This window comes from Hypanus sabinus, chromosome 2, assembly GCF_030144855.1.
Source record: "Hypanus sabinus isolate sHypSab1 chromosome 2, sHypSab1.hap1, whole genome shotgun sequence".
Lineage (NCBI taxonomy): Eukaryota > Metazoa > Chordata > Chondrichthyes > Myliobatiformes > Dasyatidae > Hypanus > Hypanus sabinus.
Window position 1 is genome coordinate 124768695 of NC_082707.1, and position 26036 is coordinate 124794730.

A 26036-nucleotide genomic window follows, 5' to 3' on the forward strand; every position below is an offset into this window, starting at 1 on the left:
CCACAATCCTGACCTCCTATGCCATCTGTGCGGAGTTCGCACATTCTCCCTACGCCAGTTTCCCATAGGTTTGCAGGTTGATAGGTTAATTGACCACTGTAAATTACCCCAGGTGTGGTGACTGGCAGTATCTGGGGTGGGGGAATGTGACGAGTTGATGGGACTGTGGGGAGAATAAATTGGGACTTGTGTGGTCATTTCTGACGATGACACGAAACCTGTGCGGGAGACTTTTTAAAGTGGAAGAACCTTTGCACTGAGGCACTCCCACTCTTGATCTCAAGTCCAAAGCTAATGGTACGAACTAGTGTCACAGACTGGGATAATCCTTGGTTGTAGTGGTTGACCATGACATCTTCTGTGCCCGGTCATGTCCTTCACTCTCCAGAGAGCATTGCAGGACCGCCTTCCTGGCCATTGTATCTCACTGTAGATCTCATCCGCCCAGTCTGCAGGAGCTGGGACGGGCATGTCCTTAACTCACCAGGATAAGAGGCCCACACCTGGTTTAGCCCGCCCGTTGGAAGTGGTGTGCCGGGGTGTGGCCGCTGTCGCTTGCAAACAGCTTCATGGAGCTACAAGTGAGAGCTGAGTGTCCGGTGGGGACCATAGGTGAGTGAGGTGCCCTGCAATGGACATGACAAGCCCGTACAACAGAGGTACTGCACCTCCCTGGACACCCCATACACCCCAGGATTTGTATAGGATTAGTGCAAATGTGGGCTTGTTGAGTTGAAGGGTTTGTTTTTGAGCAGTATAACTCAGTATGAATCCTATATATCAGGGGTGTCACACTATTTGGGGGAAAAAGTATATTCATGACCATTTATTACGTATCAGTATGGCAGCTGTACCATAGGTGGCAGTTAACCACCCACTGTGCATAAGCACCTACCACACTGCACTGAAGACCACTAGGGCCCCACTTACGTTGTCAGACACAGTATAAACAGAGTACTCAGGTCAGTGACACCTGTAGCAAGGCTGAGACTGCTGCTGTGGTTCCAAGAAAAGTTGACATCAAAGGTCGGATATTCAATGATAATTAGAAAGATCATATTTTCTTCTGTGAGGTCAATGGCAAACCTGTGTGTCTGATATGCTCGCAACAAGTGGCTGTGGCAAAAGAGTACGATATCAAATGACTCTATGAGACGTCACACGGAGAAAGATATGACAAGTACGCAGGACGACTCAGAACGCAAAAGGTAAATGAGCTTGAAGCAGCTCTGAAAAAGCAGCAATCAGTGTTCACCAAAAGTCAGGAGACTCGTGATGGAGCTGTCGAGGCTGGCTATATTATTGCCAACAAAATAGCTGCTGCATCGAAGCCAGACTCAGAGGGGGAAATTCATCAAAGCATACAGGCTGACGGCGGCTGAGCTGGCTGGTGCGCCCTGAGAAGAGACAGGCTTTTGGTAATATCAGCTTGTCAAGAAATACTGTGGCAGAGAGAGAATTGGGGACCTTGCAGGAGATTTGAACAGTTGACTAAAAGACAAAGTGAAGTCATTTATTGCCTTCTCTTTGCAATTGATGAGAACATTGATGTGACTGATATAGCTGAATTGAGAATATTTATTCGTGGAGTTGATGCATCTTTGACCGTCACCGAGGAGTTTGTGGAGACGGTGCGCATGACAAACAGCACAGCAGTGAATGACGTTTTCTCCAGCCTCGTCGAGGCCTTGGACAGACTGGGGGTTGACTGGAGTCGCGCTGTAAGCATGGTAACAGATGGCGCACCGTCCATAGTCGGGAAAAAGGCAGATGTTGTTGTGAAACTCAGAGAGAAAGTTCAGACAGAGAATCCAGAGCAGGAATTCTGGAATTTTCATTGTATTATACACCAAAAGGCATAGCAGGAGTCTGAAAATGGACAATGTCATGGATGTAGTAATCAAAACAGTTAATTTTATTAGAGTCATGGGACTCAACCTTCAGCAATTTGACACTCTTTTGTCAGAAAGTAATATTGGACATGGCCTACCCTACCACACTGAAGTCCACTGGTTGAGTAGAGAGGTTGTGCTCAAACGTTTTTACAATTACGTGCTGAAATTGGACTATTCATGAACGAGAAAGGGAAGCCAGGGGCAGAGTTCGATGACCCAGACTGGCTTCATGACCTTGCTTTTTTGGTGGATATAACAGAGCACTTAAATGTGCTTAATGTTAACATGCAAGGCCACAACAAACTTGTTAGGGAATACGACGATAGCCTTCATGCCTTTCGAATTAGATTAGGCCTGTGGGAGATGCAACTATCCCAGAGCAACCCAGCTCATTTCCCCTCTTTGCAGTCTGTGTGTGTCGCTCAGGGGAATAATGACAACATGGACAGGTACAAGGACAAAATACCACTGCTGAATAGTGAGTTTCAGAATCGTTTCCAAGTCTTCACTCAGCTTGAGAAGGAATACTCACTATTTTGCTCCCCGTTTGCTGTCAGCGCAGCATCAGATGTGCCGGAGGAACTCCAAATGGAACTAATTGAAATTCAGTGTAACTCAGATTTGAAATATAAATTTGAGCCTGTGGGTTTGAACTCATTCTATCAATACCTGGGACCGATGTACCCCAAGATGATAGACTTTGCCTCAAAGATCCTTTGCATGTTCGGGACAACATATCTCTGTGTACAGGTGTTCTCCATATGAACATTAACAAATCCAAACTGTGCTCGCAGCTGATACAAAGACATCTGCGTGACATTATGAAAATCACAACTGCCCAGAAACAGGTCCCTGATGTTGACAGGCTGGTTAAAGCCAAGAGATGTCAGGTGTCTGGAAGCAGCAAGCGTTCGATGCGCTCTCACCAGCTTAATTCCTTGACACATTTGAGGCTGTTTACCATATTTACAGAGATGACTGAATGGTAAGTTTTTCAAGTGGTTGTGGTTAGATCAGTTGTACGTGGGCAAAATTGCATGGGACTTGAAATTTCATACCTCTTGTGTGTGAGCAATTGGGAATGATTGTTTTGAGTGTGTGTGTGTGGGCAGGATTGATCTGTGGCATCCCTCCCTCCGCAGGGCTGCCCCAGTAAGCAGCAAGTGCTGAGTGCCATCCGGCAGATGCAGAAGCTGCTGTCTGCGCAGGAAGCCCAGTACAGTCAGGGGATTCGCATGATGAAGAGAAAGCTCAGCCTACTGCAGAACACAATGAACAAACAGGCTTCCAAGCACAATGGTAAGTCAGATGAAGTTCAGGTAAGTACTCGGATAATGAGATCTTTCCTTTGTGTCTCAGGCCACTTTCACACCACACCCATACTCACCACTGGTTTAGACCAAAGTTGGACTGTATCCAAGATGACATGAGCTGCTGGAGGAGCCTGTCTGTAGCAGGAAATGCAGTTGATCCTTCATGTTCAGAGTGCATCCTGAGCCTGTTAACCCATCTTGGTTTTGTAGTGCCTGATGCCCAATTGTCTGTAATACAGGTTTTGGGGATGTCACATTGTCACTTCTCAGGCAAACTTTGTCCATACAATTAAAGCTAATTTTAATAGACCTTTCTTTTTTTTTGTCTGATTGTAGTTCTAAAGCATTTTGAGGCTTTGATACGAAACAGTTGCAGTTTGTTCACTAAATACAGTAACTTACTGTATTTATTCTTATTTAAAATTTCCATTATCTACATTATTTTACTCCCACTGATCTGCTCCCTTATGCATTCTCCCCTCAGTTGATCTGATGACTTCTTCCTAGTGATTCATTATTTGTTTTCTGATTACAGATCCCAAGCCCACTCCACCTGCAATGTCGACCCTCCTCCCTGACAGAGGACTCATCATTCCACCCCTGGCCACTCACCTTCATCTCCATCCCGTCTCTCAAACCGAGCAAGCCTCAGAGCGTGTGAATGCAAGCCCATTGATTGTTCAATGGAATATAGAACAGTACGTCACAGCACAGGTCCTTGGCAACGGCAACGTTGTGCCGATATTCTTACCTACTTCGAGACCAATCTAACCCTCACCTCTCGCTTAGCCCTCCATCTTCCTTCATCCATGATGTTGTGGGCCTCATGCTACTGAGCTCTGTGACAGTGTACCATCACACACAATCTTTGTTGGTGCACTGAGTGTTTTAACCTGCTTTTATCAGCACTGCTCAACATTGTGCTGTCCACAACTTGGGTCGGAATTTCCACAGATCTTTAAAATCTCCTTTAAGTAGTTTTGGCTGAAATTAATATTTGTAAATGAAAGAGGCGATTGTAATGGATTAAGGAAAGTAACCCGATTAGAGCAGGATAACCATAACTCTTTGGTACAGTCTGTCAGTTGGTGCTTAGCACATCATAATCCACTTGGAAAGGATCCTCTGTTTAATTTGGAAGAGGAAGAGGGTGTGACTATGGGATCAACAAATAAAGGCACCCGACTTGTAGATCAGCAGAGAACATGAGTTTTGAGTTGAGCATATGCATAAGTCTTGGCTGATGTGATTTGCTGATAGCACACTTGATTTAGATTCAGCAGATTATCCAGATTCAGATGTCATTTTATTTATCACATGTACATCGAAATGTGCTGTGTGTGATAACAAGCAACCCACACGAAGATGTGCCGGGGGCAGCTCGTGTGTCGCCACACGTCCCAACGCAAATGTAGCATGCTTATGGTGCTTAGCAGAACAGCATGAATGGCATCACCATCAAAGCAAAACAAAACGAGACAACCTCTCGTGCACACGCGCACACAGACACCGCTAACCAAACTCAGGTTGGAAGAGCAACACCTCATATACTGTCTGGTCTCCAGCCCCTTGGCATGAATATTGAATTCTCCAACTTCCGGTAATTCCCTCCCCCTCCCTTCCCCCGTCCCAGTTTCACTCTGCCTCCTCCTCCTCCAGCTGCCTATCACCTCTCTCATGATTCTTCCTTCTTCTACTACACATAGTGCTTTCCCCTTACATTCCTTCTTCACCTTTCCTGCCTATCCACTCCCTGCTTCCCCTTCCCCACCCCTTGATCTTTCCTCTTACTGATTTTTCACCTGGCACCTTCCTACCCTCCCCCCACCTTCTTTATAGGGTCCCTGCCCCCTCCCCCTTCAGTCCTGATGAAGGGTCTCAGCCCAAAACATTGACTGCTCGTTTCCACAGATGCTGCCCGACCTGCTGAGCTCTTCCAGCATGTTGTACGTGTCGATATTTGGGCTTTTCCCTCCGGATTTCACTGATCTCTGGGTATTGACCCCAGAACTCACTGATCATGGGTTTGACCTTCTGGCCTTAACCCTAGCACTTGCATAGACCTCTTACCCCATGACCATCCCTTGTGATTCTTGCCCATATGATCTTCAACCCGTGCTTTGCCGATCTAGGGATCCTTGGTGTCCTCAGTGCCTACAACCCGACTTCCAGGATCGCTGCCCTTTAACCATGGAACTTCCAACATGGCTCCTGCCCCTGACCTCCAACTCTTCCTTACTCCATGTCCATAAACCCTAACTTGATCCTTAATCTACAAAGCTGTCCCAAAACCATCCTTATGAACCTAAAATACAACCAAATGGGTCATTACATCAGTGAAAATCACTACGTGGAGACATCTTGACTGGAAGATCTGGGTCTCAAAATTATTTGGCCAGTCTAAAGTTTAAAGTAAATTTGTTATAAAAGTATGTATATGTCACCATATACAAACCTGAGATACATTTTCTTGAAGCATGGTCAATAAATCTGTAATAGTATAATAGCCATAATAGAATTAATGAAAGACTGCATCAACTTGCAGTCACTGGGCTAATTATGGTTTCAAGTTGCATAGCATTAGATTTGAAATGCAGGCAACACCCACAAAATGCTGGAGGAACTCAGCAGGCCAGGCAGCATCTAGGAAAAGAATACATTTTGGGCCAAAACCCTTTGGCATGACTGAAGAAAGAAGCTGAGAAGTGGATTTAAAAGATAGGAGGAGGGGAGAGAGAAACACAAGGTGATGGGCAAAGGCTGAAGGTGGGGGGGAATGAAGCAAAGAGCTGGGAAGGGAATTGGTGAAAGAGATAGAAGGTCATGAAAGAGAAAATGTGGTGGGGGGGGGGCGGGGGAACATGTCGACTGTACTCTTCCCAGATGCTGCCTGGCCTGCTGAATTCCCCCAACATTTTGTGTGTGTTGCTCGGGGTTCTAGCATTTGCTATAGGCTGACACCCCTGGGTTTCCATATAACCATATAACAATCACAGCACGGAAACAGGCCATCTCGGCCCTCCTAGTTCGTGCCGAACTTTTAATCTCACCTAGTCCCACCTACCCGCACTCAGTCCATAACCCTCCACTCCTTTCCTGTCCATATACCTATCCAATTTTACCTTATATGACACAACTGAACTGGCCTCTACTACTTCTGCAGGAAGCTCATTCCACACAGCTATCACTCTCTGAGTAAAGAAATACCCCCTCGTGTTTCCCTTAAACTTCTGCCCCCTAACTCTCAAATCATGCCTTCTCGTTTGAATCTCCCCTACTCTCAATGGAAACAGCCTATTCACATCAACTCTATCTATCCCTCTCAAAATTTTAAATACCTCGATCAAATCCCCCCCTCAACCTTCTATGCTCCAATGAATAGAGACCTAACTTGTTCAACCTTTCTCTGTAACTTAAGTGCTGAAACCCAGGTAACATCCTAGTAAATCGTCTCTGCACTCTCTCTAATTTATTGATATCTTTCCTATAATTCGGTGACCAGAACTGTACACAATATTCCAAATTTGACCTTATCAATACCTTGTACAATTTTAACATTACATCCCAACTTCTGTACTCAATGTTTTGATTTATAAAGGCCAGCATTCCAAAAGCCTTCTTCACCACCCTATCTACATGAGACTCCACCTTCAGGGAACTATGCACTGTTATTCCTAGATCTCTCTGTTCCACTGCATTCCTCAATGCCCTACCATTTACCCTGTATGTTCTATTTGGATTATTCCTGCCAAAATATAGAACCTCACACTTCTCAGCATTAAACTCCATCTGCCAACGTTCAGCCCATTCTTCTAACCGGCATAAATCTCCCTGCAAGCTTTGAAAACCCACCTCATTATCCACAACACCTCCTACCTTAGTATCATCGGCATACTTACTAATCCAATTTACCACCCCATCATCCAGATCACTTATGTATATTACAAACAACATTGGGCCCAAAACAGATCTCTGAGGCACCCCGCTAGTCACCGGCCTCCATCCCGATAAACAATTATCCACCACTACTCTCTGGCATCTCCCATCTAGCCACTGTTGAATCCATTTTATTACTCCAGCATTAATACCTAACGACTGAACCTTCTTAACTAACCTTCCATGTGGAACTTTGTCAAAGGCAAAGGCAAAGGAGTCCTTCCTTGAGGACCTCCTGCATAGTAGGAGGTACTGCCTTTGGAAGAGGCAGTCTGAGTCTATATTTGCCTTGCTAGGTAAAAAGAAGACATTTGTAGGACAATAGGTATCTTCTGGTGCACTCTTTAATGTCTGTCCTCCTTATCACAAATCTTCAGATCACAACGGAAACAAATTGTCTGATCATTTATCTCATAACTATTTAAGGGAATTTGTTCTGGCTATGCGAGGGGTGATTAATAAGTTCATGGCCTAAGGTAGGAGGAGATGAGTTATACAGCTCTTGTTACCTACACATGCAGTTCAACTCTTTGAGTGATTATGCAGTAAGTTTGAAGTTAATAACTCATCTCCTTCTGCCTTAGGCCACAAACTTATCAATCACCCCTGATGAATTATTAACTTCAAACTTTCTGCATAATCACTCAGAGTTGAACTGTATGTGCATGTAACGAGAGCTGTATAACTCATCTCCTGCTTTAGGCCACTAACATCAATCACCCCTGCTGTGGACACTTTCTGGAGGTCCAAGATCCGTATGCTCTATGACCGCTGGATTAAGCATGTAAATGTAGGGTGGGACTATGTTGAAAAATAAATGCGCTAGGTTTTCTAAAATTGACTCTTTCTACCTAAGGCCACAGACTTATCAATCACCCCTCGTATTGCTGCAAATAAAATATCTATAACTTGCTGTAAGCTACTTTGGAACACTCCTAGTATCATTAAAATCACTATGTAAATTTAATTTCCTCTTTGTTCTGTGGTGCTGGTTGGAATTTGTTCAAAAATGATTATATTCTGCCTGAACACCCTAACCCCCTTCACCCCCCCCACCCATTCTCTCTTTCTCCCTTTCATTTTGACTTTTGTCTCCACAGAAACATGTCCTAGGCTCCAAGCCCCAAATAATGGGAAGAAATTTGGAAGCAGGTACATGGTGGGCCATGAGGTGCATTTTACCTGTGACCCTGGCTTTGTGCTGGTCGGGTCGAACACTAGGGTGTGCCTTAAGGACAAAAACTGGAGTGGACAGTTGCCTTTCTGTAAAAGTAAGTTTCCTGAAGTGAAGAATCCATTTTAAAGTTGGAAGGCAAATCTTTGCAAGACACCACTGGTTGAAAACAGGGCATTCTACAGTAGGAATTCCTGCTATTTGAACAATAGAATAATGATATTACTCCTTTTTTATTACACCAGTCTGGAACATGTTAGTGCAATAATCCTTTCTGAGGAAGCCACTTTATAACACTTCTGAGCTTAGAGCTGAAGTAGTTCATTTTATTACACTGACTTAAAAATGCAGACGCTTTCATAATTACTAGTATTTTGTCCTACATGTTCAATGCTCTTGGATTACCTTACTGAAAGTAATGCTTTAGCAAACTCGTGCCTGACATTAAACAGCTTCACTTCAACGATTCTGTAATTACAGTAATGTCTAAATGGTGCATCAGAACTGAGGCACGTACAGTACGATTCATCACAGAGCTCCTGACATTAACCTGCTCTTGTCCGTACAAGAACTAATGGTTAGGTGCAGGGATTTGCAAGGTGCAGTGCAAGACAGGAAAGAGAAGTAAAAGCATAAAATGTGGGGGGAAAAGTCAGCAGCTTAGGCAGCATGTGCATAAGGAGAAACAATATTTCAGGTTGAAGATCCTTCATCAGAACTGAGAAAGAAAGGGGGTTAGTTTAAGCAGCAGAGAATGTAGGGAAGGACAGAGAAGCAACAAAGGGAATGTCTGTGATAGGATGAAATGATGTAGCCACTGAGTGGACAGTTAAGCCTCTTTCTCTGTGTGATGTGTTCCTAATATTGCTTAGTCTGCATGGTGTGTAGTCAGGCATATGGGGGCGTGCCAGGCAGGCTAGGATGTACAAATGAAAGATGAAGAAAATCAGGATAGTGATGTTGTCAAATGCTCTGCCCTGATACAAACAGAAAAAAGTATTGCAGATATGCTGAGTTTCTCCTGCATTTTATGTTTTCATTTCAAATGTCTGGCATCTGCAATGATTTTTAATTTTCAATAACAAGATTTGCTTCCTTTAGTATTTATATTCACTGGAGCAAATGAAGCACATTCTACCAGTGTATAAATGAGTTGGAGCAAAAAAAATGAGATGTATGCTAGATTTCCATTTGTCAATAGAAGGCTCTGGTTGGTGTACACATACAGCAGCAGCCTCAGAAATACACATGAGCATCTAATCTCAGAGAGCAGTAAATCATCTCCTTTTACCTTGTATATTTGTAATAGGACTGACGTTGAGACACACAGGCTGTTTAAAACACTCTCAAATATATCGCTCTTCATTAAAAATGTGTACAAACTATGGACATTTTATAGCATTCTCAAAAATAATTTGGTAGAACAAATGAGGCTGACATTGGTTATTACTATTAGTACATTGAAGACAGATAATAGAATTTTAGTTTTCTTAGAAGGAACATGTTGCCTGTAGACTGAAAACATTTAACATAAATACTGCACTGACTGGTGTTTATTTTGACAGAAAGAAACTAAACTATTTGCATTTACAGCTCTTGTGCATTACTGAAAAGTGAATATCCATTGCTGATCCCTCATTATCCATTGTAGGGGAATTAATAATGAGCTACATTATGTCAAGGGTGTAATTTTCTCAATTAAGTGCCATTGGTAAGCCAGATACTTTCAGTCTTTCATAAGAATCTGCAAGTTTTATAGCTGCCATCTTTGTTTTATGTTTATAATTTGTTTAATTAATCAAATTTCAATTCTGCCAAGATGTGATTTGAACTTGTGAAGCCACCAGGTCGCTTGCTAGTAACATAACCTGAACAGGGATGGAATGGGCTTCGTGTCCAGTCAGTCTGTTTGAAGCATCCCAATATTATATCCCTCGCATTTCAGGCCCCCGCTCCAGCTATGATCTCCTGGGAAAGGAAGTTAAATCCAGAAAAAAAAGTCCAGGTCAGGGAGTTTCTCAGGGTATTTCTTGGAAATTTCTCCTGGGCTGCATTTCTCTCAGACAATGCAATGGCCCAATCTAAGGCTGATCAGACTCTCGTATAAACTAATCTCTGCATTGGTCTCAACATTGTGGCTCTCATTTGAGGAAATTTACAGATTTAACAATTTTCCCTGCAGTCCGCTCCACAGTTTCATTGGTCTTGTGGAAAAAGGTCACCCACATTCTTGATGTCAAATACTACTCTACGCTTGTGTAACTTTGGCTGTGTGAGGTGACAGTGAACTTGTCCATGCTATAGCAAGTCAGCATTGTAAGTGGCTCTCCAGCAACCAGACTGTGAAGTCTATGCTGATCGTTCCATGGAAGCATTGAGCACTAAAGGGGATGGGGTACTGTTATAGCGTGGGTGGGTGGGGGGGTCAGTTGGAGATGTCTTACAGATAGGATGTCATATAACTGTTCTCTCATGTCCATATGGTGCTGTTTAGTAATTTATTTTTTATTGAAGTTCATCAAACAAGCATTTCCATAAAATGTATTTCAGACATTGTACATATATATCATATAATCATATATATCACAAATCTCCACAAAGTATTTATCTGGGGTATACACTTATGGAAAAGAGAGGAAAGAAATAACAAGCAAAAGGAAAAAACTATGTACAAGTAGGGAGTGATCTTTTTTTTACAACATATTCATTGATTTGTGAGAATAAAATCAGGCCTATGAGGCATTATGTAGTTAAACCATTTTTTCCAATATGAATAAAATTGTTCCAGCTTATGATTAACAGATGCTGTTATCTTTTCCATTTTGTAAATGTCCATTGTAATTTCCATCCATGTATTTAAAGTTGGGCTCTCCTGTGATAACCATTTCCTAGTAAGAGTCTTTTTACCAGCCACCAACAGAATATTCATTAAATATTTATCTCTTTTCAACCATTCTTGATGAAGAGAAACTTGCGAGTTTGAGGTAATGTTTACTCCTAAGTATTATCACTTGATCAAACTCCAGCAGGTCAGGCAGCATCTATGCAGAGGAATAAATGGTCAATATTTCAGGCTGAGACCCTTCGTCAGGACTGGAAAGGAAGGGGGTAGAAGCCAGAATAAGAAAATAAAGGGAGTGGAGGGGGTAGTAACTTGCAGGTAATAGATGAAACCTGGTGAAGGGAAAGTGGGTGGGTGAGGGGTGATGATGTGAGAATCTGGGAAGTGGTGGGAAGAGGTAAACGGCTGAAGAAATTCTCCCTTGCCTACTCATCTCTCTCCACTGATCTCCCTCCTGGCACTTACCCCTACAGGTACCACACCTGCCCCCTACACCTTCTCCTTCAACTCCAGTCAGGGCCCCAAACAGTGCTTGCAGTTAAGACAGTGCTACACCTGCAAGTCTGTCGGGGTCATGTACTGTATCGGGTGCTCCTGATGTGGCCTCCTCTACAACAGTGAGACACAACGTATTTTTAGAGACAGCTTCACTGAGCACCTTGGCTTTGTCTGCCATGAGAGGTGGGATTTCTCAGTGGTCACCCAGTTAATTTTGACATCTCATTCCTGTTCTGTTATGTCGGTACATGACCTCCTCTACTGTCACAAGAGACCGTACTCTGGTTGGAGGAGTAATGCCTCATGTTCTGTCTTGAGTGGCTTCCAACATGATGAATGAACATTGAGTTCTCTAACTTCCAATAATTTCTCCCCCTTCCCATTTTTCCATTCTCCATTCTGATTCCTCGCTTACCCCTTCTTTTCTCCGGACCTGCTCCTTGCCCCTCACTGCCCTTCCTTCCCTTTCTTTCATGGTCTACTGTCCTGCCCTATCAGATTCCTTCTTTTCAGCCGTCTTACCTCTTCCACCTATCACCTCCTAGCTTATATAACTCATCCTCCCTCCTGCTTTCACCCATTACCTGTCAGCTTGTACATCTTCCCCTCCTCCACTTTCTTATTCTGTATTCTTCCCCTTCCTTTCCAGGCCTGATGAAGGGTCTCAGTCCAAAATGTCGACTGCTTACTCCCATTCATAGGTGCTACCGTACTCACTGAAGTTTCTCCAGCACTTTGTGTTGCTCAAGATTTCTGGTTAATATATTGTTTGCTGACTGTGTGATTTTCCTTATAGGCAAATCAACTACAACAAGGAAGGAGACTACCCAACATAATGGGTCTTTACCAACACCCAGCTGATCATTCCCATTCACCCCTTTCCTCATACCCTCAATTCTCATACACACATACCTTTGATTCATGTTGTCATTGTTCCATTGCCTCCATATCAAGAGCATCCCATAGGCAGCAAAGTGCTTTGGAATGGCCAGAAGATGTGGAAAGCACTGCATTGAACACTACAGCATAGTCTTGGGACTTCAGCTCATGATGTTGTGCCAGCTTTTAAATGATTCCAAGATCAATCTAACCCTTCCCTCCCATATTGCTCTCCATTTCTCTTTCATCTGCATGCCTTTGTAAGACTCTCCGAGATGTCCCTAAGACTGTACATCTGCTTCTGCCTCCACTCTTGGCAGCACATTACACACATCCACCACTCTCTCTGCAAAAGGAAAACCTACTTCTGACATCCCCCTATACTTTTCTCCCATCGCCTTAAAATTACGCCCCTTGGTAGCCATTTCCATTCTGGGGAAAAAAGGTGCTGCTTGTCCATTCAGTCTATACCTTTTATCATCTTGTACCTCTATCAAGTCACCTCTCATCCTCCACTCCAAAGAGAAAAGCCCTAAATCTCCCAACTTTTCCTTATAAGACATTCTCTGAAATCTAGGCAGTGTCCTGGTAGACCAGAGAATCAGAATCAGTTTTACTGTCTCTGGCATGTGACGTGCAATTTGTTAATCTAGCATCAGCAGTTCAATGCAATACATAATCTAGCAGAGAGAAAAAAATAATATTAAATAAAATGAAACATTATAATAAACAAGTAGATCAATTACATATATTGAATAGATTTTTCTAAAATGTGCAAAAACAGAAATACTGTATATTAAAAAAAGGGAGGTAGTGTTCAAAGCTTCAATGTCCACTCAGGAATCAGATGGCAGAGGAGAAGAAGCTGTTCCTGAATCGCTGAGTGTGTGTCTTCAGGCTTCTGTACCTTCTACCTGGTGGTAACAGGGAGAAAAGGGCATGTCCTGGGTGCTAGGGGTCTTTAATAATGAACGCTGCCTTTCTGAGACACTGCTCCCTGAAGATGTCCTGGGTACTTTGTAGGCTAATGCCCAAGATGGAATTGACTAGATTTACAACCTTCTGCAGCTTCTTTTGGTCCTGTGCAGTAGCCCCACCATACCAGACAGTGATGCAGCCTGTCAGAACGCTCTCCACAGTACAACTATAGAAATTTTAGAGTGTATTTGTTGACATGCCAAATCTCTTCAAACTCATAATAAAGTGCCCTTTCTAAAGCCTCCACATGCTTCCTATAATGAAGCATCCAGAACTGAAGTATGGATTTTTATGGAGCTGAAATTTCTTCTTGTAGCTGAGCTGTTACAAATTAGATTGCTATTTCTGAGATGTCCTGTTGTGTCATCCTGCCCCAAGTTATTGTTTGGCACATCACTGTGCTGTCTATATCAGTGATCTGTGAGCTGAAAGTTGTTTCTGTCCACAGACTAAGCATGGCTTTGTTCATCAGTGTAGGGAGATCCTCAATCATGTGCAACGAATGGAAGGAATGGTTTTGTCTCTGGAGGCTCTCTTGCTGGTATAACAGCCCCTTCTAGCCCCAGACTTTTTGGGTAGCCATCGTTCTGACTCATATTAGGCAAGATAACTGCCCTGTTGCATTCAAGTTCAAATGAAAACCTTGGACTTGCCCTTTCCTCCAGCAGGAGTGAAAGAACTTTAATGTGGACAAACTCCCCACCCGGTTTCCCCCCCAACATAATTCCTCCCAGACAGTTGATAACCCACCACACACTAGTGAACCGTTATGAGTATTAAATCACTCCCATTTCCTTTCCTTGCCACCTCCTCATGCCCTGCAGCCTTCTGGGGTTTCTCTGCTTCTAGTCCCTTGTGCTTCCTAGATCAATCATTGCAACATCACTGATCTATAGTGCAGTTCCCCTGTTTACAATACTTCCATCCAGCTGGAGCCAATGAATTGCAATTCTCTGCTTGAATTTCTTGCGTTTCTTAATTCACTTTCCTCCTTCAGTATGTTCCCTTGAAACTATTCGCCCAAGTGTCCTAATCTCTTCTAAGTCTCGGTGTCAAATATTGGGAACTTGGGATACCATTATATTAATAAAGGTGACATATAAATACTTGCTGCTTTTATCAGCTCAAGAGCAGAGCATCAGCTTAAGCACTAATTCTGCCCATTGCCTATACTCTCTTCCTGCAGATATAAATGAGTGTGCCAGTAATCCTTGTCTCAATGGTGGGACGTGCGTGGATGATGTAAACCGCTATGCCTGCCTCTGCCGTGCTGGTTGGGCTGGCTTTGATTGCCGCCTTGCTTTAGACTCACGTAAGTTCCACTAGATTGTTGCCATAACCCTCAGCACGGACACAACCCTCAGTTTCAAGCACATTATCTGGAAGGGTGCATTGAAAACACTGCACTATCTGTGCACTGCACATTAAGTTAACTGCACTGTCTGTGTGAAACGTGTTCTGTAATCTCTGCACTGCAAACACACACCGTAATTTCTGCTCTTGTTTTTGAACAACACATTCTAATCGTTGTACTATTTGTGAAATCACTGCACAGATATGAAGTACACATTGCAAAGGCTGCACTGCCTATGAACTCCATGCTGAAGGTACTTCGCTCTTTGTGAATTATGCATACAACACACGAGACAAGCTGTGGTCTGCATGTCAAAAAAGATGTACCATCCGCTTTCATTAAAACAGCTCTATTTGAAAGCCTTGTATTAGGTCTGATTCATACATTGAAATCACTCTCTGAGTTTCACATTGGAAGTGTTACACCAGTTGCAAACAGCTTCTGATGAGCTGAGCTCAGAAAATGTTTCTTAAATAGAGAAGTCTCTTTCTCATGTTTGTCTATTTCTCTTTTCTAATTCTCATTTCTTTCTCTTAATCCTTACAGTGTTTGGTTTTTTTTAACTTCCTTTGCCTTCTGTTCAAAGCTGCACTTGATTTTGAAGTATTTAATTCCGGGTGCCCCCGAAAGAAGAAAAAAATCAATAAAACCTTTTCAGAACCTCAGCATTGGAAGTCTGCTGATGGCAAGCAATTGTTGCTAGTTCCTTGTTGATCACACTTATAGACTGTCAAACGGATTGTAAAAGTGTGCAGGACTGTACGGCAAAACAAAGGCTGAGGTGATGCAGTAATAGTGGTGAACATTGCTCAAAGGTTTGACGCAAAACAATAAACTTAAACGAAGCTGGTTGTCATTTGTGGAAAATGTGATATAACACCTGCTGGCAAGAACAGCTGGTTTTTGCTCTTTTTTTTACGGTGAGCTTTGTGGGAATTTGAAAACATTGGTTCTATTCAGGGAATGCACGTCATGTCTGCTGCTGAATATCTCTATCGGTTGGATGGATCTCAGAGTATCTCCAGTAACTCTGGCACAATGAAGTTGCTGTTTTGTTCATAAAACAGAACAGGCTCACTCCTTGGGGGCAGAGATCAGTTACAGCGACAAAGAATGGAACACAGTGATCGAATACTGCGGCAGGAAGATAAATAGCTGTAGATTCCAGTCTCTAAGCCTCTTCATTCTCTCCTTGATCAACTGTGGGAAGTGGGAATCACGCCTTCTGGTAAATAGCCCAGGACTAGAAAAGGTTTCCTTTGGTGTTTGAAAATGTCCCATGCAGCATAACATGATGTGAACGATAGACAGCCTCAAAGTGCTGTCCTTGATGTATTTTAGGAACAAAAATTTCCACTTGGCAACAGCCGACAGCAGAAAAGTTTTGGTTTGGAGGATAAGTACTTATTCAGACGTTAGGGTTGCACTTAGGGTTGTTTTGATCAAGATAATGCCACTGAACGTGTACCTGAGAGGTTCAACGTCTCTAAGTGCCATCCTCTAAAGTTAGACCACATGCACAAGTTTTGGAGTGCACATTGAAGCATTTGCTTCTGATGTGAGTGGAGAATGTTAATAATTATATAATGATAAACCTGTTTCTGATATGGGTCTCTATTACGGACTGAAATTGAGGAGGGGGCAGCGAGAGTGGGATCATGGTTGGGGAAAAGGGGAAGGCTGAGGGAAGGGAGTGGGAATCACCAGAGGGACATTCTATGATGATCAATAAACCAATTGTTTGGAAGTAAATTATTTTGCCTGGTGTCTCAGGGATGGGTGTACCTGCGCCAGCGTCAATCTCCGGCACTCCTCAGCAACCTGTCCCACCGCTCTCCCGCGGTGCTCCACCCTCGCCATTCCCAACACTTCTTGCTCCCTCTAGATTTACAAATTCACTCTCTGTTCCAGTTTGACAAGTGCAGTACTGTGCAAAATTCTAAGGCACCCTAGCTGTACATAAGCGCCTAAGACTTTCGCACAGTACTGTACATATCTAAATCCATTGAAAGTGTACAGAAATAACCTTGTTACATCCTCAGGTGTGTCCACACCCGTACTGTGTACAGTTGATAGATCTGGTTTTCCCTCCCATATCCCAATGACAAGTGAATCACTGACCACTGACCCCAGTGTGTAGATGAGAGGGGGCATCTGGGGAATCTTTCCAGAGGCAATGTTCCAGAGCAAACTGGTGATGGATTGGGAATTCTTTGAGCTGGGATAAACCGGGAAGTGTTGGGGTAAAGTCAGAGTCATTCAGCATAGAAACTCACCTGGTCCACATTAGCCAAAATACCCATTTAAGCTTGTCCCGTTCTCTCCAGGCTTCTGCAATCACAAGCTACAGGGTATAAATTTAGAGGGGCAGCATGGTAGCATTGTGATTGGCAGGAAACTTCTTGGTACCAGAGATTTGGGTTCAACATCCACCACCTCCTGTAAGGAATTTGTACATTCTGCCCCTGAATGCCTGGGCTTTCTCCGGGTTTCCTGGTTTCCTCCCACATTCTAAGGACGTATCATCAGTTGGTAGGTTAATTGCTTATTGTTAATTGTCCCATGATTTGGTTAGGGTTAAACTGGGGGTTACCGGGCGTTGCTGTATCTCAACAAAATAAATTAGTAAATTTGCCTGTGTTTGGTCCATGTATCTCTAAACTTTCCCTACCTGAATACTGTACTGTGCAAAAGTCCTAGGCACACGTGTATAGCTAGAGTGCCTGAGATGTTTGCACTGTACTGTATTTGTCAATGTGGATCAGACAGCATGTTTGTAAATCTGGCAGGAGCGAAGGATTTTGGAAATGACAAGTGTAGAGCACTGTGGGAAGGGTGTGGGACAGGTGGCATGGGTGCGGTGTGGGTGCAGACACACCCAGCCCTGAGATACCGGGCAGGATCATTTGATTCCAAGCAGTTGATTTATTGCCATTACAGAATGTTTCTCTGGTGCTTCCTGCTCCCTCCCCTCTTCCTTTCCCATTTCCCAACCATGATTCCCCACTCCCTACTCCCTTCCCACTCTCAGTCCAGAAAGAGACCCAGATCAGAATCAGGTTTATCATCACGATGCAATATGTGAAGTTATTACAGTACAGTGCAAAAGTCTTAGGCACCCTGGCTATATGTGTGCCTAGGATTTTGCACAGTTCTGTACCCGTCGAAGCACGTTTTGAATGTTGTTAATGTACTTACCCTAACCTCTTCTGGCAGTTTATTCCATATACAGATCACCCTCTGAGTGAAAAGGTTGCCCCTCAGTTTCTATTTAATCTCTCACCTTAAATTTACGCCCCGTAGTTTGTGATTCCCTGGGGTGTCTGGGAGTGAGTGGGTGAACCCTGGGGAAAAGACTGTCCACATTGATCCTATCTATGCCCCTCATAATTTTACACACCTCTATAAGATCACTCCTCATTCTTCTACTCCAGTTTTAAAAAAACACACAAACATTCTCAACCTCTCTCCATAGTCCCGGGAACATTCTCATAGATCTCCTCTGCATTCTTCCATACAGCAGTGTGACCAAAACTAAACGCGATGTTCCAAATGCTGTCTCGCCATCACCTTGTCTCCAACATCACATGGAAATAGGGAAATATTACTTCATGACAAAATGGCCTCGAGAGGCCAGGTGGTGTACTGTTAATTCCCTCGTCGTATCGTTTTAGGTACAGTGATCCCACTGGAGCTTTCTCAGTGAACTGTAAGGTATTCATCTGATCTCCTGGTTATTTATTTAATGCACTTATACAAACTACTTCCAACTGTTGACAGAACGGACAACGGCGCAGAGCGACCCGTCCTTCAGTCGCCAGCCACGATGCACAGATATCCAAGGCACACAACATTGCACCTGTGAGACCGGCTTCCAGCTGAATGGGATGGACCTCAGGCAGTGTCGAGGTAATGCAACGTCCACGAAGATTGACCTGACCAATTTCACTGATGGAGGCCTGGCACTTAAATAATCAGTACAAAGCAGCCACTCTTCCCACAACCTCCCACACACCACCCACACAGACAGCCCCCACCCCTCCTTCTCTTCTGCACCCCACCTGTATGCTAAGTTCTTCACTCATTGCAGAGGCCAGTGGTCACATTCAGTATCGATGTTTGGTGTTCATTGTCCCCTGAAATTCCATGATGATTTAGTGAAGACCTCCCAGCAGTTTTAATCTACCATACTGAGGAAGCTTGTATTCCTAAAACGTTCAGCAGCCACTCTTGTTTCTTTCAGATATAGATGAATGTAAGATGTTTCACACGGGCAAGTTGGCTCGCCTCTGTGCACATAACTGTCTGAACACTCCAGGTTCCTATATGTGTGTATGCCCCTCTGGATATAACCTAATGGAGGATTCTCGGAGCTGTGAAGGTAAGCACACCCAATCCTCATACTCAACCTACAAAAGTTTATCACTGTCTGCTTGTTACTGTAACTCATTGCTGTCTGACCATTATAATTCACTACTTGTGCATTATACTCTCCTGTTGCTGTCCATCCATTGTATCCTTCACAGCTGACTCTTTATGCTTGCCTTCCCTCCACCTTCCTCCACCACCTGTACATTATACTCTTCCACCTGCCTTCTCATTACATTCTTGCCTGTCCACTAAGGTTCCTTCTGCCTGTCTTTTCTACTCTTAGCAGTTGCCTGTCCAGGATACTTTCTCCTGTCTATTTGTTATTCTTCCTATCCTCTCCACATCTGTCCATTGTCCTCATGTCTGCTGCCTTCCTCTTCACTTTCCCCAGTGCCTGCTCGTCGCTTCTCATAGCTACTCTTCCTACGGTAACTTACCGCTGGCTGTATATTATTTTCTAACTTACTGAACACTGGGCTTCTGTACTTAACATAATTGTGCCAACTACGTGTTATTTTATAGTGTTACTTTACCGCTTTTGCAGATATTAATGAGTGTTTGACCAATCAACATAACTGTACCGGAGAAGAGATTTGCATTAATATGCATGGCGGTTTCCATTGTGTTCGCCCAGAGTGTCCAAAGTCTCGCCACAATGCAAGCTACGTAAAAACATCCCAATTGTAAGTGTTGGCATATCTAAACATACCTCTATTGATGTGAAGAGATTTGCCATGGGAGGTTAGGTCACAGAGGCTTGGAGCTGCTCCACACTGAAGAGCCAGGTGACTGAACTCTGACCTCTGTGAGCGAGTACGTTCATTCGAGTTACAGGGAAAGAAAAACAAGTGGGCCCACAGTCTCAAACAGAAGTCTTTGAAAGATGGATTTAGAGTTAACAGTGGAGGCCGAGAGCAGACTGTAGAGCTGTATCTGAGTAGTGTCATTACAGAGGAGAGCTTAGAGAGGGAAAATAGGACAGGCAGTGGGGGAGCATGTAATGAACAGACAGTGATGTGTGGAATGGACAGACAATGGAACAATATAAGGGGCAGGTGGTGGGGGAGCGTAAGGGACAGGCAGTAGTGAATATTTAATGGAAAGGCCATGGGGGATCTGAAATGTTACTGTTTTTATTTCAAAATAATTGGAATGACCTCTGTTCTCTCTAATGAGACCTAACGAGTGTTTCTAACATCGCCTGTTTATTTTGGATTTCCAGCATGTATTGATTTTCACTTGCTGCTGAGCACCCGTGAATCTCCGCGTCATCATTAGCATGTGTGGGTAAGGGCTTGGCTGTGATGTGGTGGCGAGTCTCATATGACTGCACCTTCCACTTGCTAACATTCGAATAAACTACCATCCCATCCAAGTTCACAAGCAAGGGCTGGCAACTAGTTCCACATATTAAAGCTATGTTGAAATAAGAATCTGCTGGAGTTAATCAAAAGGGGAGTTAGGGGTTTTGCAGGCAAACATGAAATAAGGCAAAGCATCTGATATGGAAAGCATGTGGATGCTCAGTTGATAGTGGATTGGAAATCTATGCCGTTTATGTTCTCAGTAGAACAAACATTTAATCCTTATTTTATCTGGGCTATTTTTCGTTATGCGCTGCAGCTGCATCTAATCTTTGTCTGATGCCCTGAAGTATTCTCATGAAATTTTGGCATTTGAAGGATTTGCTGCAGAGTGAAAGGAAAGCAATGTTAGTGGGATGTTTAGGATGGACTCTTGGCATTAACCCGTCAAACCTAACAGGGCAATGTACTGAATTCAAATCCCAATATGTGTCGTGAAGCAAGGCCTGCTTCACTGTGTATCAGTCCTATAGCTTAAAATGCTGCCCGTGTTTTTGCCTCAGATCTGCCGATGTTAAGTTCAGATGGTACATGGTGTGATTAAGGACAATGAGGTACAATGCAGTGTGGAGGCACCAAGAGGGAGATGCCCACTTACTAGAATTATATAGAGAACTAGAAAGATGGCAGCTAAAATATGGTGTACAGCCTATCTAAGAGAGATGTAATTGAGGAAATGCAACAAAAGTTAATTCCTGAGATGTGACCCAATATATTAAGTGGACTGTATCTGCACTCTCTAGAGTTTAAAAGATCGAGTGCAGTTACTGAAACAGTCAAATATTTGAGGGACTGGATCAAGAAGATGAGAGTTACAGTCCTCAGCACTGCGGTGAGAATAAATATCTTAACCCAGAGTGTGGTGAATCTTTAGCATTTTCTACTCAGAGACTCAGTCATCAAACAGAGACTTTGGGCTGTTAAATTCTATGGGGTTAGTACGGTAAGATGGTGCAGGGGAAGGAAGCAGTCATGATCTTATCTACTGGTGGAACAGGTATTAGCAGATGAATGGCCTACTCCCTCATCTGTTTCTTACAATCTTAATTTTAAAATTTAATTTAGAGATACAGCAGGGTAACAGGCCCAATGAGCCCATGCAGCCTAAGAACACCAGTGTGACCAATAACTCTACTCACCCATGCATTAATGGAATGTGGGAAAAAACTGGAGCACCCGGAGGAAATCCATGCAGTCAACATGCAAACTCATTGCAGACACTAGTGGGAATTGAATCCGATTGGTGACGCCAAACAGCATTACACTAAACACTATGCTGCTGTGCTACCCCATCTTCTAAGCTGTCTAAATAAAAGGGTTGAGAAAGTCAATTAAAAAAATAACAATTGTATTAAGCTATTTCTTTTTCACCTACGATATGATTTAATATAATTTTGTTAAGTCGTCTGGCCTTCCATTTAAAAGGGGAATGTTGAATTGTGCTGTGCATGTTTTCTAAATAATATGTAGGAATATTTTGCAGTAAACTCTATAAGTATAATAAAAAGCTTGGGCTAAGATACAGGGATACAGCAGAGGTTAATATATCTCAAGCAACATTTATTACAAAATGGATACAATTCTGTTTTGTCTTGAATATGGTTTTACAATAATTGACATCTACACTACTGTACAAATATCTTAGGCCTGCGCTTGTCAATGTGAAGTGGAGAGCGAGCTTGTAGATCTGGCGGGAGCAAAGGATGTTGGGACTGACAAGAGTGGAATGCCACTGGAGGGGTGTGGATAAGTGGCAGAGGAGTGCCAGGTGTGGGAAGTGGTGGGGGCACGAGACCTGAGGCAAGCTCATTTGATTCCACGAGATTGGTTTATTGATCATTACAGAATGTCTCTCTGGTGCTTCCTTCTCCCTCCACTCTCCCTTTCCTTTTTTCCCAACCATGCCTGCCCCCTTCCCCATTCTCAGCCCCACAATTTCAGAATCAGGTCTATCATCACTCAAGTATGTCATGAAATATGATTTTTTTTGTGGTAGCAGTACAGCACCGTGCAAAAGTCTTAGGCACCTTAGCTATATATGTCTACATATGTGCCTAAAGTTTTTGCATAGTACTATACCTGAACTAGTATTTTCCCCCTTACACAGGAGAATAAGGCACACGCCAGTTACACAACATGGAAACAGGCTCTTCAGCCCTATTCATCTATGCTAACTCTGTTGCTCAGTGAGCTAGAACCACCTTGCCTGTGTTTTGGCATATAGCGCTCTAAACCTCTCCTATTCATGTACTTGATGATTGTTAAGTGTTACTAAATGGTTCACTTGTTTATTGAGATACAGAGCGGAATAGGCCCTTCCGGTCCTTTGAGCTGTGCTGCCAACCAGTCATCCAATTTAACCCTAGTCTAATCATGGGACAATTTACATTGACCAATTAACCTACCAACCGGTATATCTTTGGACTGTGGGAGGAAACCCACGTGGTCACAGGGAGAACATACAAACTCCTTACAGACAGCGGCAGGAATTGAACCCAGGTCACCGCGCTAACCACTATGCTGTACCCACCTCAACCGCCATTTCTGGCAGCTCATCCTAAATACACATCAGAAACCTAAAATGTATGCTTCCCTATCAAGGAATGTTAAATACACCAAGAATTGCTATCAGAGCTCAATTTCACTTAATACCCTAATTATTTATAATGATAAAATAATGTTGTTTGAAAATGCTTAGCCTTATTATTTTCATATTTAGGTAGATTATTACAGTCAGAGTAATTATAATCTTAATTAGGTACTTGTGCATGGAAGCATTTACTAATATTCTGGGGGTTTTTGCCCTGTGGGTTTAACGTGCAATCACCCTGTCAAAGATGAGTAGATTTCATTGAGGTCATTGAAGAATGGGTGGGCTGCTTTGCGTTATATTACCCACAGGTGGGAATATAAGCTCACAAGTTAAGTTAATTATGGCAGGCCTTTGTAGTACACTTCACTTCAGTTCCCCTCTGGGGTTCTGAACAAAGACTTCTGACAGGGTGAGGTAATTTTCAATTGTTAAGATGGACAAGCAATTTCTCATTACTTATAGATATTCCATTAACATCAGTTTAGCATTAATCACCCAAGTCATTATTAAAGGTTTCTACTCTTGTTGATACTGAATGCAAGTTTTCTGTAAGACCGTAAGATATAGGAACAGAATTCTGCTCTGCCATTTCAGCCATTTTCCCTCTCCGCCCCAATCTCTTGCCTTCTCTCCATATCCCTTCATGCCCTAACTAATCAAGTATCTATCATAATTCCGGGGTGCCTAGGTGCGACTCAAGTAGCAGCAGTACTCAAAGGATACAATTAAATATTCCCTTTTTCAGCCAGACACAGCTAAAAAGTACAACTGCTTCCAAGTCAACAAAGATGTCTTAATGTGTTTAAATGAACTATTGCTGCTCAAAACTGACGGAAACAACAGCTTGTGGTTGGAAGCGCCCATGGAGGACACCTCAGAGGAAGCACGGGTATAGATCAGGGTTACAAGTGCGTTTAAGGAAACGGGTTTTAAACTCCCTATACCGACTATCTTCCAGGTGAACGTGCAGTCTCTGGTGAATAATATCAATGATCTCAGAGCCAGGGTGCTGGATCAGAGGGGCATTAGGACCGAGTGTGTCCTTTGTTTTACGGAATCATGGTTAACCCCTTCCATACCAGATGCAGCGATTCAGATCGATGCATTTACTATACACTGTCAGGGTAGTTCGATAGTCTCTCAAAAGCAGAGGTGGAGGAGTATGCCTCATGATCAACTCCTCTTGGTGCACAAACATAGCAGTGCTGTCCCAATCCTGCTCACCAGACCTGGAATATCTAGCAGTAAAGTGCTGTCCTTTATACCTACCACGGGAGGTCTCCAGGGTCATTTTGGTAGCAGTTTACATTCCACTTCAGGCCAATGTCAAGCAGGCTTTAGATGATCTGAGCAATGGGATCGACATGCATGAAACAGCGCACCCTAATGTCTTCACCATCGTTTTGGGAGAATTTTAACCAGGCCAGTCTGAAAAAATCACTAAGCACTTACCATCAACAAATCACTTGCAGTACCAGAGGAAACAACTCACTGGACCATTGCCACACCAGCATCAAGAATGTTTACCGTGCTATTCCACGTTCTCACTTCAGGAAGTCTGATCATCTGGCTGTACTTCTACTCCCTGAGTATAGGCAGAGACTGAAGACTGCAGCACAGTAGTGTAGACCAAGAAGGTATGGACAAGGGAAGCAGAGGAGTGCCTGCAGGACTGCTTTGAATCGATTGTCTGGACTGTATTCAGGGGTTCATCTTCGAGCCTGAATGAGTGTGGTGAACTATGTGCCTGTCTGGACACGCCCCCTGCTGACTGCTCCTGTGGCTCCTCCCACAGGCCCCTGTATAAAGGCGATCTGAGGCCTGACACTCGGCCTCAGTTTCCAGGACATAGTATGATGGACACTCACTCCTGGTTCCTTCTTCCAGTCAATAAAAGCCGATATCTCGCCTTACGTCTCAGTGTGAGTTATTGATGGTGCATCAATGAGTATGCTGCAGTTGTTACCGACTTCATTAAAACCTGTGTGGATGAGTGTGTGCCTACAAAGACTCACTGTATGTTCCTAAACCAAAAGCCACGGATATATCAGGAGATACATTGTCTGCTGAAGGCTAGATCTGTGGCATTCAAGTCTGACAACACAGGCCTGTGCCAGAAAACCAGGTATGATTTGCAGAGGGCTATTTCAAAGGCAAAGAGACAATTTCGAATGAGTTTGCAGGTGATATCAGATGCATGGCAACTCTGGCAGGGCTTGCAAGACATTACTTCCTACAAAGCAAAACCCAACAGCATGAATGGCAGTGATGCTTCACTACCAGATGAACTCAATGTCTTCTATGCACGCTTTGAAAGGGAGAACACAACTACAGCTGTGAAGATCCCTGCTGCACCTGATGACCCTGTGATCTCTGACTCAGAGACCAATGTTCGGCTGCCTTTAAAGAGTGAACCCTCACAAGGCAGAAGGTCCGGATGGAGTACCTGGTAAGGCTCTGAAAACCTGTGCCAACCAGCTATCGGGAGTATTCAAGGACATTTTCAACCTCTCGCTGCTGTGGGCTGAAGTTCCCTCTTGATTCAAAAAGGCAACAATTATATCAGAATAATGTGGGCTGCCTTAATGACAATCACCCAGTAGCACTCACATTGACAGTGATGGAATGCTTTGAGAGGTTGGTCATGACTAGAATGAACTCTTGCCTCAGCAAGGATCTGGACCCATTGTAATTTGCCTATCGCCACAATAGATTAATGGCAGATGCAATCACAATGGCTCTCCACATGGCTTTAGAGCACATGGACAACACAAACACCTACATCAGGAGGCAATTCATCTACTATAGCTCTGCATTTAATACCATCATTCCCACAAAT

The 26036-nt window shown here is 43.4% G+C and overlaps 1 protein-coding gene across 1 annotated transcript in view; it reads left to right on the plus strand.

Annotated features, from left to right (window-relative positions):
* The first annotated feature begins 469 nt into the window (after positions 1 to 469).
* LOC132403911 (fibulin-7-like) overlaps positions 470 to 26036 on the plus strand; it is a 30813-nt gene continuing 5246 nt past the window's right edge. The window contains exons 1-8 of the mRNA XM_059987736.1: positions 470 to 581; positions 1564 to 1721; positions 3038 to 3194; positions 8245 to 8415; positions 14702 to 14827; positions 18650 to 18778; positions 19113 to 19250; positions 19785 to 19923. Of these exons, the coding sequence (XP_059843719.1) occupies positions 470 to 581; positions 1564 to 1721; positions 3038 to 3194; positions 8245 to 8415; positions 14702 to 14827; positions 18650 to 18778; positions 19113 to 19250; positions 19785 to 19923 (1130 nt within the window). The remainder of the gene's footprint in view (positions 582 to 1563; positions 1722 to 3037; positions 3195 to 8244; positions 8416 to 14701; positions 14828 to 18649; positions 18779 to 19112; positions 19251 to 19784; positions 19924 to 26036) is intronic.